The sequence below is a fragment of the Dendropsophus ebraccatus genome, chromosome 5 (genome assembly GCF_027789765.1).
Source record: "Dendropsophus ebraccatus isolate aDenEbr1 chromosome 5, aDenEbr1.pat, whole genome shotgun sequence".
In the NCBI taxonomy this organism is placed as follows: domain Eukaryota; kingdom Metazoa; phylum Chordata; class Amphibia; order Anura; family Hylidae; genus Dendropsophus; species Dendropsophus ebraccatus.
This window is the reverse complement of record NC_091458.1, coordinates 125,034,895-125,054,746: the sequence shown is the minus strand read 5'-3', so window position 1 is coordinate 125,054,746 and position 19,852 is coordinate 125,034,895. Positions and strand designations below refer to the sequence as shown.

General features: G+C 42.2%; 1 protein-coding gene across 2 annotated transcripts in view; it reads left to right on the top strand.

Annotated features, from left to right (window-relative positions):
• The first annotated feature begins 10,082 nt into the window (after positions 1-10,082).
• LOC138792984 (merlin-like) overlaps positions 10,083-19,852 on the top strand; it is a 57,921-nt gene continuing 48,151 nt past the window's right edge. The window contains exons 1-2 of one of the 2 annotated variants that reach the window (XM_069971181.1): positions 10,083-10,538; positions 14,142-14,267. In XM_069971181.1, the coding sequence (XP_069827282.1) occupies positions 14,175-14,267 (93 nt within the window). In that variant the 5' untranslated portion in view covers positions 10,083-10,538; positions 14,142-14,174. Of the gene's footprint in view, positions 10,544-14,141; positions 14,268-19,852 lie in introns of both variants that reach the window. The other variant, XM_069971182.1, reaches the window with a different exon arrangement.

Here is a 19,852-nt window from a genome sequence, read left to right as displayed (position 1 = left end):
TGCGCATGCGCTTCACAACCAGCCAGCTCTGAAAATTTAAAGTGACAGAGACCAATTTGGTCTCTGTCACTGAACTATGATTACTGTGATAGAAAATATCACAGTAATCATAGTAATATAGTGAAAATTAATGTATAAAGTACAAAAAGTGACAAACATACAAAAAAATAAAACACACACTTTTTATTATAGTAATAATTGCAGTTTACTCCCAAATTACCCCTAACCCCCCCCCAGATTACCCGTAACCACCGCAGGTTGCCCGTAATCACGCCAGATTGCACGTAACCACCGCACGTTGCCCGTAACCACCGCACGTTGCCCATAACCTCCGCACATTGCCTATAACCCCCCAGATTGCACGTTGCCTCTGACCACCGCACGTTGCCTCTGACCACCGCACGTTGCCTCTGACCACCGCACGTTGCCTCTGACCACCGCACGTTGCCTCTGACCACCGCACGTTGCCTCTGACCACCGCACATTGCCAGTGACCCTCTCCAGATTGCCCGTTACCACGCCAGATTGCCTGTAACGACCCCAAATTACAGGTACCCCTCCCAGATTACCTATAAGCACTTCAGTTTATCCGTAACCACCCCACGTTGCCCGTAACCACCCCAGATTGTCTGTAACCACCGCAGGTTGCCCATAACCACCCCAGGTTGCCCATAACCACCCCAGCTTGCCCGTGACCACCCCAGCTTGCCCGTGACCATCCCAGCTTGCCCGTGACATTACCTGTAATCTCATTTTTTATTGTATTTTAGTAACTGCGCTATTCTAATCACTATTACTAGCTGCGGTTTTGCTCCAGCAAATTGGCGCTCCCTTCCTTCTGAGCCCGGCTGTGTGCCCATACAGTGGTTTATGCCCACATATGGGGTACCGTTGTACTCAGGAGAACCTGCGTTACAGATTTTGGGGTACAATTTTTTCTCTCATTCCTCGTGAAATTAAGAAATTTTTAACTAAACAAACATATTATTGGAAAAATTCGAGTTTTTCATTTTTATTGTCTTATTTTGAATACTTTCCTCTAATACCTGTGGGGTCAAACCGCTCACTGCACCCCAAGATGAATTCTTTCAGGGGTGTACTTTCCTAAATGGGGTGACTTTTGGTGGGGTTTTATTCTGCTGACACTACAGGGGCGCTGCAAACGCACCTGGCGCTCAGAAACTTCTTCAGAAAAATCTGCACTGAAAATGCTAATTGGCACTCCTTCCCTTCTGAGCCCGGCTGGGTGCCCATACAGTGGTTTATGCCCACATATGGGGTACCGTTCTACTCAGGAGAACCTGCGTTACAGATTTGGGCAGACAGCTTCTTCCCTGTTCCTAGTGAAATTGAGAAATTTCAAACTAAACGAACATATTATTGGAAAAGTTCTAGTTTTTCAATTTTACTGTCTTATTTTGAATACTTTCCTCTAATATCTGTGGGGTCAAAATGGTCACCACACCCCAAGATGAATTCTTTGAGGGGTGTAATTTCCAAAATGGGGTGACTTTTGGGGGGGTTCTCTTATGCGGACACTACAGGGGCACTACAAACCCCCATGGCGCTCAGAAACTACTTCAGCAAAATCTGAACTGAAAATGCTAATTGGCGCTCCCTTCCTTCTGAGCCCTCCTGTGTGGCCATACAGTGGTTTATGCCCACATATGGGGTACCGTTGTACTCAGGAGAACCTGCGTTACAAATTTTAGGGTGCAGATTCTCTCATGTTCCTTGTGCAATTGAGAAATTTCAAACTAAACGAACATATTATTGGAAAAATTCAAGTTTTTCATTTTTACTGTCTAATTTTAAATACTTTCCTCTAATACCTGTGAAGTCAAAATGGTCACCACACCCCAAGATATATTCTTTGAGGGGTGTACTTTCCAAAATGCGATGACTTTTGGGGGGGTTCTCTTCTGCGGACACTACAGGGGCGCTGCAAACGCACCTGGCGCTCTGAAATTTCTTCAGCAAAATCTGCATTGAAAAAGCTAATTGGCGCTCCTTTTCTTCTGAGCCCGGCTGTTTGCCCATACAGGGGTTTACGCCCACATCTGGGGTACCGTTGTATTCAGGAGAACCTGCGTTACAAATTTTGGCATGCTTTTTTTCTCATGTTCCTTTTGAAAATGAGAAACTTTAATCTAAACGTATATATTATTTGAAAATTTAAATTTTCGATTTTTTTACGGCCTAATTGTGAATACTTTCCTCCAGCCCCTGTAGGGTTAAAATGCTCATTATACCCCTAGATTCATTCTTTAAGGTGTCTAGTTTCCAAAATGGGGTCACTTATGGGGGTTTCCAGTATACAAGCCTTCTAAATCCATTTAAAAAAAGAACCGGTCCCTAAAAAAAAATCAGTTTTGGAAATTTTCACAAAATGTGATAATTTGCTGATAAATTTCTAAGCCCCGTAACACCCTAAAAAAGTAAAATATGTTTCCCAAATTAAGCCAGAATAAAGAGGACATATTGGTAATGTGATTTAGTAACTAATTTATGTGCTATGACTTCCTTTTTTAGAAGCAGAGAATTTCAGAAGTTCATAAAATGCAAAATTTTCAAATTTATCATGATATTTTGATGTTTTTCCACAAAAAATACACAAAGTAGTGACCAAATTTTGCTACTAATATAAAGTGCCATATGTGACGAAAAAACAATCTCAGAATCGCTAGCATATGTTAAAGCATCACTGAGCTATAACCGCATAAAGTGAGACAGGTCAGATTTTGAAAAATGAGCCTGGTCATTAAGGCCAAAACAGGCTTTAGAGGCAAGGGGTTAAAAGTTGTTTTTCAGGACAATAACTGCATCATCTGCCGAAGGGACCCCAGGACAGCTATCCAACGGTACAAATGGTTTGGAGAGGCAGATTTTGGGTACAGAGTCGCTTTAAAACCCCTTCATAGTCAGGAATGTTTATACATATTCCACCTGCACCTTTATGAACACAGTGGCACCAGGTCTCCTGACCCCTCACAGCCCAGGCTCGTCCCCTCACACACCAGCACCAGGTCTCCCGACCCCCTCACAAGTCAGGCATGTCGTCGTCTCCTGGATTCCCTCACACAAAAGAACCACTCACATAGCAGATACTTAGCAGTGTCGCAAAGGCTTGTTGGACAGGAAACTCAGTTGCTCAATTTAGACAATGAGGTAGCATAAAGGTAACACATTTACAGGCTTTAGTAAGGGGGACTTGGTCCTCCTCACTGGCAGAAGGACCAGGTATATTAGTTGTAAAACTGCTGTTGCAAAAACTACAATTCAGCTGCCCGGGTATGATGGAATTTGTAGTTTAGCAACAGCTGGACAGGCACAGGTTGGGAGAAGCCTGCGATGTTATGGCTGGAGCATAGAAGGGCAGATTAGAATCCTGAACGGGCAACATTTACGTGGCTGCACTACTGCTCCATAGATGATGTTGTTCATTATCAGGCCATAGTGGTGAGCAGGGGCAGATTAACTTTACTATAGGCTTTACACCAAGCCTGGTCCCAACACCCTACTGTAACTATGGCAACACTAGCGTGGTGTTCATGGCACAGGATAGATAATGTCACGATGCCCTGATTTGTGCAAAATTGTGGTAAAAAAAGCAGCAAATATTTGCAAATCATGGCAGACCTATAGCAAGGAGACAATACATCACTGAGAGTATAAGTCAGTTTGGGTGGCCATGGGCCACCCAGGAGCTCAGGGCCCTGGGCTGCCGCCCGAAACGGACCTATTATAATCCACTACTGGTGTTGAGCGAACTTCCCGAAAGTTCGGGTTTGGCAACATTTGTCTGAATCCGAATGCTCAGCATTTGACTCCGGTGGGGCAGTACCTCAAAGCCCGAAGAAACTGCTCTACTGAAGAAAGTTTCCTGGTAGAATGCGGTGTTCTCTATCACAAATTTCGCAGTCGGGGCTACCCAAAACGTGTCCTACACCGAGCATTCCATAGAGCTAAATCCACCAACAGAAACGAACTACTCAACCGCAGAATCAACAAAAATCCCAAGAAAATTGTTCGATGTATAGGTACGTATGACGTCGCTCATCACGAAATTCGACAAACCTTGACACAGTTCTGGCCAATTTTACAGGCGGACCCTGACCTTAAGGATATCATCTCAGATAAGCCGACCATCACGTACCGCAGAGGTAGAAATCTCAAAGACCACTTGGTACATAGCCATTTTACTAACAATGATACAATCTCACCACCTACGTGGCTTAAATCCAATGTCCAAGGGTCATTCCCATGCGGAAGCTGTACATACTGCAAGTTCCTCCCCAAAACCAAATCATTTATCAACCCCAGTGACCATCAAGAATATAAGATCAAGGAATTCATCAACTGCCAAACAAAAGGACTTGTCTATGCGGCTAAATGCCCCTGCGGCCTCCTTTATATAGGAAAAACTATACAGCAGTTTAAGAATCGCATAGGCTCACACTTGAGTAACATTCGCACCAAAACCGATACAAGCATAGCCCGTCACATAAATGCCGCCCATGGAGGAAATTCGAAAGGCTTGACTTTCTGGGGCATCCAGAAGATCAGCCTGGGTCCAAGAAGAGGCAACCTAGACCTGAAGCTACTTCAAGCAGAAGCTAAATGGATATATAGATTAAAGACTATGTCACCAAATGGCTTAAATGAGGGATTCACGTACACCCCATTCCTATAAATATCACACATCACTGTATATACAGTTCTATTTTTAGGCACAACAGTACCCCCTCTCTATTTTGCTCAGATGTTTGTTCCTTCCTTTATAATTTCAGTCACTTTCATACAACATCAGTTTATATTAATCATTGTTTCATACTTCGGGCAATATAGAATTCATTGCTTTTACCACGTTATTCTGGAAACTATTAATAATTGGTTACAATTCTACTCTCTAATCAAATATGAGACCTCATCGCCTTCTGTGATCTTTAATTAGCACAGAACCATCGTGCAAGTTATCTACATCAATACATTATCTATATATCATTAATATGATATATTATAAACATATTACCCACATTAAGAGGTCTTTTGTCAACAAAATCTCCAAAGAATCAAGCTTACCAATTATAGCAAAACGAATATACATACCAGCTTTAAGTTTTCCTCTTTTTTCAATAGTAGGATCAACATCATAAACGTTTTAAGTCCGTCCCCTTATGCAAGTAAGCGCGATGTACAACCCATACACTATGTCCAAAGACATGCGCACTCGGCCAAAATATCCCCTTCATAAACTAAGTGCCCAGACATGCACAGCTCACCTGCGATCAGTATCCTGTTGGGCTAAGTACATTGACATGCGCAATGGATGCGCATCACTTACCATTTATACACTATGTCCACGGACATGCGTATTCTACACTTCATTCTCTTCTATGGCTAAGTGCCTAGACATGCGCAGTGTATGGGCGATCATGGTCCTAAATTTGGGCTAAGTCCATTGACATGCGCAGCGCGGGACCTATATCAATAACGGCCAGAGGGTGGTGTTTTCACACAACGCGCCATTGCATTCAATTCAAACACCAATTTAACCACCAATCAGAAGGGTAAAAGCGAGTCACATCCAAGCCTCGTTATAACGTCTTGCTTACATAGGAGTACTCTGTTGTGACCTGGGGGTCAACTACGTGGAAAAAGTATATAAACACCTCATAGCTCCACCCCCTTCCATATGCCTCCTTTGATAAAGCCAACGAAGTTGGCGAAACTAGTCAGGTCTTCAAGGCATGATATTTTAATATAGATAGCATTCTAGCAATTTGAATTAGCTCACCCATACACTTAGTAGCCGATCCTTTAGCGGCATAATATTTGCAGTGTAGCCTATTCTATTTGTGACGGAGGCAGACACTAGTGACCACGGGTCCTCCCGTTGGTACCCACCTGGTGTAGCGCCGCCACAACTCTGCCCTGCTCTCAGATCTAGCGATTATACCCTACTGGGCGGAATCGCCAGTCTAGAATCGCGGTCTGACACAGCGCATCTTTCTGTTTTGTTACAGTGTACCAGTGTACTATGACAAGCAAAGGTTACACTGTCAGTATATATACAGTCATTTCAATTGCAAGCTTTCTCTATGCATTGCAGATCACCCTCGTTCCTTGTATTCCTGCTCTAGCGTTCATACTGTATCACAAAGATCGCCAATCTCAGCTGTGAATCATCACAGCGCTCTCCACTGCTGAGTTTTCGCTACAGTGGGTCAGGAAACTCCAAATAAGCATACCATTACGTGGTGCAGTCCTATACATTCCCATATTGATGTGATCATTTGCAATAAATTTCTCAAACCTTGCAGACCATTTAGTGCGATACAAACCACCATCAAGCACAATTTCGATCTATTGGTTCCAAATTCAATATTACAGTTGATTATACTCAGACTGGCCGGCGGTCTGATCACAAAGTTTATCAAATATGTGAACCAAAACTCAACTGTATTCATACACTGTTGCCTCTCTAGTTATTAGCGTTGCATATGTAGAGTGGAGTAATATAATTCACTCAATACTACACCTAGTCAGTAACAAGAGTTACCATACGCAGTGTACCCCTCTACCTCTTTAGCTCGCTAACGTGGCCACACTGCTTTTTTGGGCATTTAACTTACAAGCAAATTCCTAGACGCTACTATTTTTAAGTATATAGCACTGTATATATATCACTTTTTGGGTTCTATTAAATTTAATACTATTAAAAGTTACGTTTTAATCCTATGGGGAAACCGGTAATCGTTGCCTAGGCAACAATATGTAAACAGCATTTGACTCCTGGCGTCTGTTGCCAAACCTGAACTTTCAGAAAGTTTTCATTTACAGAAATTAGGGTCCATTTACACAGAAACATTATCTGACAGATTATCTGCCAAAGATTTGAAGCCAAAGCCAGGAATGGATTTGAAAAGAGGAGAAATTTCCTTTATGACCTTATCTCTGTTTATAGTCTGTTTCTGGCTTTGGCTTCAAATCTTTGGCAGATAATCTTTCTTTGTAAATGGACCATTAACAAATATGCCCATTGTATTCTCTGAACGCTAGTACTGGTTTATAAGTGTCTGTTTATGGAACTGTCTCCATGTTATGCTGCATTTACATACCTATATGCAAAGTCTGATGACAAATCAGCTTGGAGCTAAAAACATAATAGATGTACCAGTATGTTCTTGAATATAAAATTACATAATTTTTGGACACATCAGTGCTATTCAATATTTGTACTGTAATCATATCCCATGTTTATGAGAAGGGAAAGAGAGTCTGCCTCCAAAATACAGGGAGTACCTTTTAGCTGCCACGTGGTGTTACTCAACGATGCCTTAGCAATGAGTATGCAGTTATGCTGCGTTTACACAGAAAGATTTATCTGTCAGATCTTTGAAGCCAAAGCCAGGAACAGACTATATACAGGGAACAGGTCATAAAGGAAAGATTGTGATTTATCTTCTTTTCAAATCCATTCCTGGCTTTGGCTTTCAAAATCTGTCAGATAAATCTTTCTGTGTAAACGCACCATAAGGGTGCCTTCACATGTACCGTATCGCTGCGTTTTTTACATGCGCGTTTTGATTTTCACATGATTTTCATGTAAAAATCAAAACTTGCATGTAAAAAAAAAAAAAAAAAATCACACCAAAAACGTAGCGATACGGTACGTGTGAAGCTACCCTAAGAAGAGTTGGTTAGTGGGAGGTGTGACAATCTGGGGGTTACTCACTCGCTGGAATCGCCATCTCCTGGGCCTGAGACGGTTGGCACATCACAAACTGCAGTCCAGTCAGTGCTGTATGCTTTATACTGACCTCAGTCAGCTTTATTTATCCGTTCAAATAACACCAGACATAGGCAACACTGCCAATAAAATAAAACCTGGGCTGTCTAGCCACTGACTACACATTGCAGCTTCCCTAGCTGACTTTCTGAGCCTACTGCTCCACTTGACCAGGTACATTGGTCTTACCCAGACTTCTTGTCTGCAGCTCCCACAGGCCTAGCACTGCCTGTGTTCTCCCACCCTGGGAGTCATCACCTGGGAAGCTCTGCAGTCTCTAATAGAGCTCCACCAGGTGGGTTTCAGAGCCTTATTAGCTCTAAAGTTGTAGTGGAGTATCTGGACCAGGAGCTTCACCTGAACTCCAATTCCCACTCCAGAGGCATAGAACTGCCTCTTACAGCCCCACCATGCCACAGAGGGTAAATCACAATCATTTGCTGGGCCTATTACACAGTCTGATAATCTTTTAGCAAGGGCCGCACAAACATTGTTAGCGATGTCCGTGCAGCCTTTACCTATCCACGTTCCCTGTCTCCTCCTGCGGTCTGCATGCTTCCTCCTAGTTTTTCCATGCACTTTTGACCAGCCTTGAAATAACAATGTCTCTTTTCTCTAGTGGTAGGGACGGGCCAGATCTCTTTGATTAGATATCTGGAGTTGTGGAATAAAATGTGTTCAGTATTTTCACAGTCTATTTGTATACTTATTGTGAAATGCATATTTTACTTAGAGGGTCATGTCCTCAGAATGTCTGAAGTAGTCTACCTAGGATGTGGTTTATGTATATAGTCATCACATAAATCACAGTGTCATATGTGACACAAAGCTGCAGTAACCTATTAACATGAATACTAGTCAGGAAGAATCACAGAGTTTTTTCGCAGCAGGCCCTATATTACTTTCTAGGGATGAGTATAACTCGAGCATCTTCGAGTCCAATTGTTTGGCCTTTGAATACTTGTGGCTGAAGAAGTTGGATGCAGCCCTAGGGAGTCCTGGAAAACATGGATACAGTCCATTGCACAAGAAGTTGTACTTACAAGTGCTTTTCCAAGTACCGTCCTACCAAACTTATCCAGGTACGTGAGGCATTTGGAAAAGCACTTCTTAAAAGTCTTCTTAAAAAAAAAATCTTTCAAAACAACTGGTGTCAGAAAGTTATGTAGATTTGTAATTTATGTCTATGTAAAAATCTCAGTCTTCCAGTACTTATCCGCTGCTGTATGTCCTAAAGGAAGTGGTGTGTTCTTCCAGTCTGACACGGTGCTCTCTGCCGCCACCTCTGTCCATGTCAGAAACTGTACAGAGCAGTGGCAAATCCTCATAGAAAACCTCTCCTGCTCTGGACAGTTCCTGACATGGACAGAGGTGGCAGCATAGAGCACTGTGTCAGACTCAAAAGACTACACCACTTCCTGCAGGACATACAGCAGCTGATAAGTACTGGAAGACTGGAGATTTTTAAATAGAAGTAAATTACAAATCTATATAAGGCTCCATTCAAAACTGGCAGAATTCCACATTGAAATTCTCCGCCGCGGAATCTCGCCAGCTTCCGTGTCGAAATGGGAGTCTATGGGAGGCTTGTGCGCCTCCTCTCTCCGCGCTGAAGAATAAACATGTTCATTCTTCAGCGCGGAGAGAGGAGGCGCGCGAGCCTCCCATAGACTGTCATAGACTGGCGGAGAATTCTGCCAGTTTTCCTCTGGGTAAACGGAGCCTAACTTTCTGACACCATTGATTTTGAAAGAAATCTTTTTTATTACTGGACTACCCCTTCAAGCTGTAGTTCTTTTGCAACAGAACAAATCCACTGCCAATGCTTCAGTTGGAGGAAATCTATTAGGTTTAAAATTAGGTATAAAATTGTCACAAATTTCAGTATTCTTATTGGCACAAAAAAATGCGGCGTGTGTTATGCAAAAAAAAAAAAAAAAAATTGACAGAGATGTGCAAAAACATGCAACTTTTTTTTACACTAGTTTGCTGGTGAAAGCATTGATAAATTCCACTCATCGCTGTGCAGAGTATGCCTTTTCCCCATGTTTAAAACCTGAGATATACATTATGGGTATTCAGCACCTCTATATATATATGTCTGTGAACCTTAGTAATAACTGTGCAGTTCTATAATGTAGAAGCTATCGGCTTTGCCTATAGTCATGTTCCCCATTGAGTGCGGATCTGTCTGCTTTGCTGGAGTTCTTCACACGCTTCCATTCCCTGCACTGCAGCCTGACTCACCTATCATTCCTTTCAGGTTATACACATTCCTTCCTGCTTCTTCATTGGCTGACACTCCTGCCATTATTGGCTTAACATATGTGTCATGGATTTCAGCTCTGGTATCTTCCTCCTTAACTCCCATGTACGTGTAGGAAGCAGTGTGGATATCAACAGAGAGGACGCTGCTTCCTGGAATTACAAGACTTTGGGGTTTTGAAGCCACTTTTTTATTGGAATTGCCAGCTTTTTATTACAATCTGAATGATATGCAGCAACCACAACTCTCAGGGAAATGGCTCTTTGGCATGGAGTCTATATGAAATCACCTGAACAGACCAATACAGGATAAACTTTCTTTTACTGCATTTAGAGGGATTATAAAAGATTATACTGCGACACCGGAACCTGGATTATCTGTTGGTTACATATTATATATTGGAAGCAGGAACCGATGAAGAGAGCGGCAACTGTGCTGAATATGAGACAAATAACAATCCTCTCGCAATTTTGAAGCCTGGTAAAGTAAAACACCTATCTTCAGATTATAGAGAGTAGGAATTACTAGGCCTTCCCATCTGTTTTGTGGCATACCCTTTACATTCTGTAGCCTAATTGAAGAAATATTTGCATGAATAATAAATGTTACATGTAGTTCTTAATAATAATAATAATAATAATAATAATAATAATAATAATATAAAAAATAGTAATAAAATATATATATATATATATATATATATATATATATACACACACATAAATATATATATATTAAGAATGGCCCATATCTGAGCCATTTTGCAGTGCCAATGCATTACACATAAGCTTACCTATTTATTGAATACAAGGCTGCCAGCCTGCCGATATACTAGCCATTGGCTAGACTTTCTTTAGCTAAGAAGTTATCTACCCTTATAGCTAAATAAGGCCGGCTGCCTTGTTGGAGCCCTCTGGCATCCAGGACATCCAAGACAACATATCCCACCAACCCCCTCTCCTAGCTATGGCCCCGGGCTGCTGGACATGACCCTATGCTTACTGAACCACCCTTAGGAGTAACAACATTTCTACTTCACTCCCTGACTGGTTACGTCAATATAATTAAGTGATATAGGATTATAATAATTCCTTAACTATTTTTGATTTTGAAAAAGTTAGGCTGGTTTAATGCAGAATATTTTTGCCATACACAAAGATACAAATGCAAAATGCGTGAACATTTATTCTAAAAACTTGTTACAAAAATTATTTTTCTTACAAAATAATAACTTTTCCATAATAAATGCCCGTAAAGTGACTGTACCACCAGGCCCAGGCTGAAGCACTGGGGACGGGCCGACCCACCCTTAGTGGGAGGAAACCCTAGCCCCTCTATGATAGGGTTCCATTGATTGTAATGGAGTCACGTCACGGAGGGACTGGGGTTTCTTCCCACTGGGGATGGGTCAGCCCGTCCCCAGTGCTTCAGCCTGGGCCTGGTGGTACAGTCACTTTAAAGTTGTCCAAAGTATTTAATTGACTAAAGGTGTGTTTAGACAGAGAGATTTATCTGACAGATTTTTGAAGCCAAAGCCAGGAATGGATTTGAGAAGAGGAGAAATCTCAGTCTTTCCTTTATGACTTGTTCCCTGTTTATGGTCTGTTCCTGGTTTCGGCTTCAAAAATCTGTCAGATAAATCTCTGTCTAAACACACCATAAGTCCATCATAAGCTGCAATGACACCAGTCTTAAATAGTACAATGTTCAATCTATCACCAAAAACTGTACATTCTAACCTGTAGTATCTAACCTGCTGACATCTTCCTATAGTGCATGGGGTGCTGAGGATGAAGGTTAGTTTCTTACCTTCATCTTTGGTGTTGTTTCCATACTATTAGGAGTTTAATCTTCATGCTAACTAGGTGCTTTGGGAGTGGGGCTACCATCCACAGTGCACCTATCTGCCAAACCCCCAGCAGGCCTTCTCTGCTGAAATTCATTAGAAGAGGACAGGTCATCTGGGGGCATTTGTCATTCATCTTCATCACTAGTGATACTGAACAGTGAGTTAAATGTAACCTATGACTCTATTTTATATTATGATTCATTCTACTAACATTATAGAAATGCTTTATTAAATTACTGACATAGTTTCTACTGGTTGTTTAGTCATTTATTATTACCCAGTTTATAGGCTTGGTCAAAGACATTGAATGCCCATATGATCTTTGCTTACTGAAATAGTTAGGCCAAAATGTGTACTATGGAAAAACAAGACTGTTTCACAATGTCTTGTAATAAAAACTTCGATGTCTTCAGTTTAAACTACCTGTATATGCTGACAGCATAGTCTACTGAGGGTAGGAAAGATGTTTGAGTATAGATCAGGGCCAGGCTGCCCATCTGGCAATTCTCGCAAATGTCAGATGGGCTTATGTCCTAAGTGGGTCCATCTCCTCTTCAGCCTGACATCTTTTCCCCTGCATAATGCACTCCCTGCACTTCACAGCTCACTACTATCATTGGCTGTAGTAGTCTTTACAGTACACAGCATGCACTGTGCAGGGAACAGGGTTTTAAAACAATGCAGTGGGAGGAGCTACAGTCACTCACCTCCTTATTATTTCAATCAGCAGAGACCAGACAATTAAGCAAAGCTAAGATAAGTAAGCTGTAAGTTGTAGGGGATGGGCAGCTGTTACGTGGTTTCCCTCAAGCACTGCCCATCGTTCTCCCTTTCCCTGACTTTGTTAAAAATCCATCCAGTTTCGGCAGATACAACAGTAGTGAGATAAGAGGAGTGTGGTGCAGAGTTAACCCTCTCCTAACTGGGTTTACATCGCAACTCAGCCCATATGATGTGGCCTGTACATGTTTGTTTGCAGTGACCTGGGCGGCCAGGTGTTATGTGGCTGGGCTGGTTGTTGAAGTACCGATAGGGCACTTGCACGGTGGCCAAGGGTGGTAGGTAGGTTGGCACCTCTTGTTTTGTAGGAGTTTGTTTTGTGCAGAGTGTTGCATGTTAATGAGTCCAAGTAACTTAACCAGTTAAAGTCTTTACTGAATTAAAGTACTGTAGTGCAGCACAAGAATATAGATGTATATGGCAAAAGGTTTAATACAGAATTGCTCAGACTATAGACAGCTTATTCACAGTTCAGTAATCCTGATAATACAATAAACATTTGCACTTTGACTTGTAAAAACACATCTGGCTTGGCTGGCAGACCACAGAAAGACAAGAGAAGATACTTTTCCGGCACAGCATGGACGTTGGTAGTGGCAGAGCTAAGAGTTGACATAGTCTCGGTATACAGTTGATACTTGGAACAGACTAGACCGTGACAAGAATAACCTTTTCTGTGTAGTAGTAGCCATCTAGGGCTCTACAGGCTACAAGCCAGGGACCTATTCTGACATGAGGTTCTCAGCTGGGGCCATGAGAAGACAGTCCTGTATCCATGGGAATGATCATCAACCTGAGCTATCTTGTGGGCATAGAGTGACACAGGATCAGTGGATTAGTGGGATAGCTAGCTGTCGGGTGTACTCCTTAGAAAACCTAGCAGGTTGCAGTAGAGCCTTTGCACTTAACTACAGGCTTGTACGATACCTCAGTAAACTTGTGTAGCAATCTGAGGTAGAAGATTGGCTTCCTAGTATGAATAGGTTTAGTCCTGGGGTTCACCGCAGTTCCTCCTCATGGTGTTCTAGCCAGTGGCTGTGGCGGGGCAGCACTCTGATTGGCTGAACAGGATACCAGGGAGCCTGTGCAGCAAGCAGGAGCACGGCTAGGTAATGTACTAGCTGGGCAGAGCAGGGTTAAGTGGAACAGGCTTTACATACTTGCAGCAGAATGAAAAATCCACTGCGAGTATGTAAGCCTATAGAAAATGACAGGACACAGGATCGCAGTAGATTTCACTGAGGAATTCGCATCATGAAATTTGTTGCAATCCTGTATGTGTGAAGCTGGCCTAATAGAGGAAAAGTTGGAAAGTTTTATTGAATTAAACAGTAGGCTAGGTTGTCATAGTCATGGCCACAACAGGTAAAAATTCACCTTGTTTGTGAAGTGAAAAATGATGTACAATTTGCTATAAGTATTCTAGAACTTCTATATTCATTATTTTTCTCCAGGACTGATCACAAATCAAAACTACACCATAAGCGATGTCAATCAGGAGTCTGAGGAGGAAGCAGCAGCAGAAGACTTTCAAAGTGAAGGTTGTGACAATGGAAACAGAAATGGAGTTAAACTGTGAGGTTAGTTCTTACTATACAATATGATTGTAAAGTCCAGAGCAACCCTGAGGCTGAGATGGACCCCAATAAACCTGGTATTATGGCATAATTTTAGGTAGGTATACTTTTTAGGTCTTTCACGTTCATGCACTTTATCATTGTGGCTACATTGTACCAATTTCTGGCAGGCGATTAAAAGGTTAACTCACTTAAACACAACATTAACAGCAAATGTATCAGTCTTTTGGGTAATCTGGTGTTCTTGCACACAGCGTGAGATTTTAAGCAACATTTATCAAGGTGTTTGTGCTATTTTTAGGCTGATTATGCTGGCTGTGCCTTTTTTCATTTTTTCTGCTCAGAGTGGGCCCGGTGGAGGCATGGTTTCATGTTAGCTCATTTCTTAGCCCGATTGTACAGCAGTACTCCACTCCTACCCTGGCGTTGTTTTGTTAACTAAAATAATCTTGCAAAAATATTTTGCAAGCACACAAAAACCATGCAAGATTCATTAAAGGGGTACTGATTAAAGGGGTACTGATAAAAAAAAAAAAAATATCATAAACATAGTTTTTACACTTACCATCCCTCCTGAGTCTGTCTCCATTTGAATTTCCCGCTGTTTGCAGGTCTCTGAAGCTCTAGTTTGTGTCACCATTTTTTCTTCACTTCCTGGTTTGGGCTTTCCAATTATGCACTTTGTCTGCTGTGACGCCTAACTGACTCTGTAAAACTTAGATGGCTTACAACTTGCTCAGCCAATCAGAGCTGAGCAACCTGAGTCATCTGACAAAGAGAGGCTGGCCTAACAGGGCTTAGACGAGTTTCCCTCTTGATGATGTCATTGTCACAAAATGGCTGCCACAGAGCCTGGTGTCAACAGTCATTAGGTAAGAATGAGTTTACTTCACTTCCTGGTGGGGGGTTCAGGGGAGAAAAGATAGGGAAGGGGGCAGATAGGTGATTAAAGCATATTATAAAGTGATAAGTAACACAAAGTAATGTGTTTCAATTACTGGGAAAAAGCTTCTCGCTGGAGCACTCCTTTTAAGACCTCTGGGCCTAATGATAAATTTTGATCAAGATCTGTAAGTTTGTGCAGCATGGAATAAATTTGCAAGTGCAAGTGCAAAAAAAAAGTTTAGAGGATAAATGTGACCCTAAAACGTTATATTGCTAATGAGGAACATTCTGGAAAGGGGAGGAGTCAGTCAGGACCAACCACTTTTGACCTGCATCTAAGTCATGTCACTACAGTAGGAGGATGTCACATGAGTGGCTTTCCCAGGCCTAACCCAGGACCACTTGGATCCTTTGAATAGCCTGTAATGTCCTGGAAATCTTTATGGGTCCAATGTCTATTTGTGGATGTTGGCTCCCAGTATCTATGTGCACCTCCCCACCATGTCATCTACCATCCAACCTAGCACTGTTACATAATGGTGTACCCTAAAGGGTCTATCAGGTTCATAAGAGGTACCACAAGGGCTAGCCAATCCACAGGTGCAATTTTCCAGCCACTACCACCACTGATGCTTCCTGTCCAGGTTGAAATCATCAGTTGCAAAGTTAAAAAAAACTCACTTAACAACAACCAAATTGTGGTAATTGTCAGTGTAAACAGTCTTTGTAGTCAAATTTCTTTGCCATGGGCCAGTAAGCAGAGGAGAAAGCAATGGTATGGACATTCCTTCCCAGTCATTGACCAGTGTAAACACGCCAGCCGCCAGCTGAAGAACACGTCTGCTAAGTAAAACTCGTTTGCTCATTTGTCAACTTAATGCATAATTTATGTATAGACTGAAATCATTGTTTGTTGGCAGCATAAATCTCTGTATAGAGAGGGAATGTGCCGGTCATAAGGACAATGATTTGTACAAACCCTCCTGAAAATTGACAAGCGAGAATGAAAGTGATTGAATACGGATTGATTCTCTATATCGTTATAATTTATCTGCCTGCGTAAAAAGACTAAGAATAAGTTGTAAAATTATTGCTTACTGTTTATCGTGATCAATCATACAGCTATAAAAATCCTTATAAGACTACAGTGGTGCCTTGGATTACGAGCAAATCAACTCTTGAACCAAAGCAAAATTTCCCATAAAGAATCACTAAAAAAAGCTAATGATTTTTTATTCTGAATAACATGTAAAACAGAAACAAACAATGAGAAACAGCTGAATATGTGATATACTAAGTTACTGTACAGTATAGCAAGCAGCATGTGAAGTATAATGTATAGTAAGGGTGGTACTGGGCCTATTCCACGGCCCCGATTATCGTTAAACAAGGGCTGCAAGGACATAGTTACCGATGTCCTTGCAGCTCTTGCTTAAAGTGACACTATCACCCCCTTTGTGCATTCTGACTTCTCTACACAGGTGTAATGGGTAAATTTAGCGGTTTTCATACCTTATTTTATATCATACGTCATGGTGCTTGTTCAAGTAAAAAGTGTCCTTTTATCAACTGCAGATTGTATTAAGTGGCATTAGCGCCACTTAGCCCCGCCCACAACTGGCCCGTTGGCCCCGCCCCCTCGTCGGCCATTGGAACAGGCTGGCCGAAAGGTCTAGACCCCACCCCTTTTACGTCAACCAACCAATGGGCGTCAAGGGGGCGGTCCAACAGTGCTGTTGTGGGCGGGGCTAAGTGGCGCTAATGCCACAATGCCACGCCCACTTAATACAATCTACAGTTGATAAAAGGACACTTTTTACTTGAACAAACACCATGACGTATGATATAAAATAAGGTATGAAAAACGCTAAATTTACCCTTTACACCTATGTAAAGATGTCATAATGCACAAAGGGGGTGACAGTGTCACTTTAAAGAGGACCTGTCACCCCCCGTGCCGGGGTGACAGGCTCCCGACCCCCCGTTAGAGCCCCCTATACTCACCTAATCCCGCTTCTGGAGGTGGTCGGGTGACGGAGATATCAGCTGCTGCAGCCCGGCGCTCGCGCTCCTCAGATGAGTCCAACACTCATAGAGAATGACAGGAGAGTCCAGCGATCCGTTTTGATCCTTTTTTTTTTTAATTAATAATGAAAGTAAATGGAAAACAGCTCAACAACATTCTTTTTTTTTTTTTCTTCCATAGAACGGATACATTAAAGGGATAGCAAAATGGTGATGTGAACCTAGTCCAATGTGGATCCGGGTGTTTCAGGAGCTCACAGATGATAGGGATGAGCTGAAGCTTTTTTTTTTTTTAAAGCTTTTTCTTTGATAATACACGGAACCTACAACACCTCAGCAGTAGCTCAGACAGCACAATGCAACCCACTCATTTCCTTAGTTTGTTCCTACATAGCCCCAGGATAGTAGAACTGGTTACTGTGTGAGGAACAGACAGACAGGAAACAAATAGACTTTTGTGGTTGTTGACTAGCAGACTAGCTTGGGGCTCTGTCTTGGTTTCCCAGCTAGTCACTCTGCAATGTCCACTGAGGCTTCTGATTAGGGATGGTCCGAACCTGCCGAGGTTCGGATTCGTACGAACCCGGACTCTCGGCAACGATTCCCGCTGTCTTAAACCTCCATGGAGAGGGTGGATACAGCGGGAGGACCGCCCGGAAAACTGGGATACAGCCAAAGCCATAGGCTGTATCCTAGCTTTCCAGGCGGTCTTCTCGGCAGGTTCGGACCATCCCTACTTCTAATATTAAACCCTCTCTCATTCTGGGATAAATGTGGGGAAGATTTATCAAACATGGTGTAAAGTGAAAATGGCTCAGTTGCCCCTAGCAACCAATAGGCATGGTCACATGCTCCTCCATGTCAGCCATCTTATGGACAGAATCACCACAGAGCAGGGCAGTCTGATTTTAGCTCTATGACCTCACAGGGCACTACTGTCAGTAAGTGCAGTGAGAACACTTACTTATACTACATACAAACCAATTTTACTATAAAGTGTCCAACCCCTTTAAGGAAATGTAATCTTCTTTATCAGTTAACAATTCTAGCTGTGAATAGCAACAAACAATTCATTGATTAACTTAACAATATTCGACTTGAGAGCTGAATGATCCCTTTCATGTGACTGAGGACAATTCTTTATGATGTGCTAAAGGTCAGAGATGCCCACAGAACCATCTCACTGTTCCCATTATCATCTTTGTAAGGTTCACACAGCGCTGTCACTGACATAGGAAATGCTTCATCCCCAACATTCTCTTCATGACTAACACAAGCATTTCTCCTGATATATTACAGCCTGTTGAAACCTGTTCAATAGTTGACTTGTACAGAGTTGCGTGTTGGCACATTAGAAACCCCCTGAAGGCACTTAATAAAGGTCTAATGAAATGATAGTATTATCCATGGCTTTAGATTAGTTACTCGGTGACAGAATGCTTATAACACAAAAAAGACTAATAAGTTAATAGACTAAAACCTAAAGATTCAGCTGTTGTGCTAAGACGAAGCATGAGGAAGCATGACCAGACATGGAAACACGCAGGACAGTATGTTATAGGAAATACTAGAGCATGTAAGGTTGGCCACAGTTTTGTTTTTTTTAATTCAAGGACAGTTTTCAGTGCATGCATCATAGGTAACCTGGTAAATCTACTAGATTATTACCTATCCCATTTTCCAGGCTATTCACAATAAAGAACCTGATGCCCCCCTAAAACTGCACAACACCTATATATATGGGACGATTAAAAGCTGAATAGGCCAATATTGTGCTGTCTAGTAGGACTTGTTTGTCAGCTGATTTCTTGGTTTTGACATGTTAAAAAATTTAAATTGTTGGCTGCACATCACCATGGGGAACATTTATTAAAGAGGTTTTCCATGAAAAATTCACTTTTTCCCAAAACACAGTATAGGGGGAAAGTAGGAGATTGTGGGGGATCCAACCTTTTTACCCCCCGCCAATCTCTGTATCAGGCCTCCTGGCTCTGTTATGAATAAAGCCACGGGCCTGGCATGTAACTAACAGCTCTATTCATTCCTGTGGAGCGATGGAAAGAGACGAGCGCGCCGGAAAAGAGCTGTACTCGACTCTTTCTGTTGCCTCCATAAGCATGAATAGAGCCGCGGATCATGTGCCGTACCCGCTGCTCTATTCCTAACAGAACCGTCAGGGCCCAATACAGAGATCGGCAGGTGGTACATAGGATGATGCAGACAGCAAACCATGTCTTCTTTCTGTCTTTGTGCACTCCCCTGCCCATCCATCAGGTGAGCAGGGCTTATGCCATAGAGGGTGGTTGTCACAAAAATGTGTGCACAGTTGATACATCTGCCCCCATATGTAATATAGGACGTGCAGCCAATAAATGGTAGAAGTTAGGGGCTGCACAAATAAACCAGCGATTATTTTTGTGGCTTTGCCTATACAATATTTGAGCCATGGTATAGGATTGTTAGATAATGACCAACTGAGTTAATCAGCACTTACATCAGGCAGCAATTTGCCCATGTAATACCACCCTAAAGGCTGTATTACATGGCTTGAAAATCTCGTGGCCAGGACTACACAAACAATTGTCAGCCTTTTGCTTAAATCTGCCATTGGCCGCACATATCCTATTTCCATGGGAGATGTGTGGCTATTTATTGACATGTCTAAAGTAAGGGCTCAG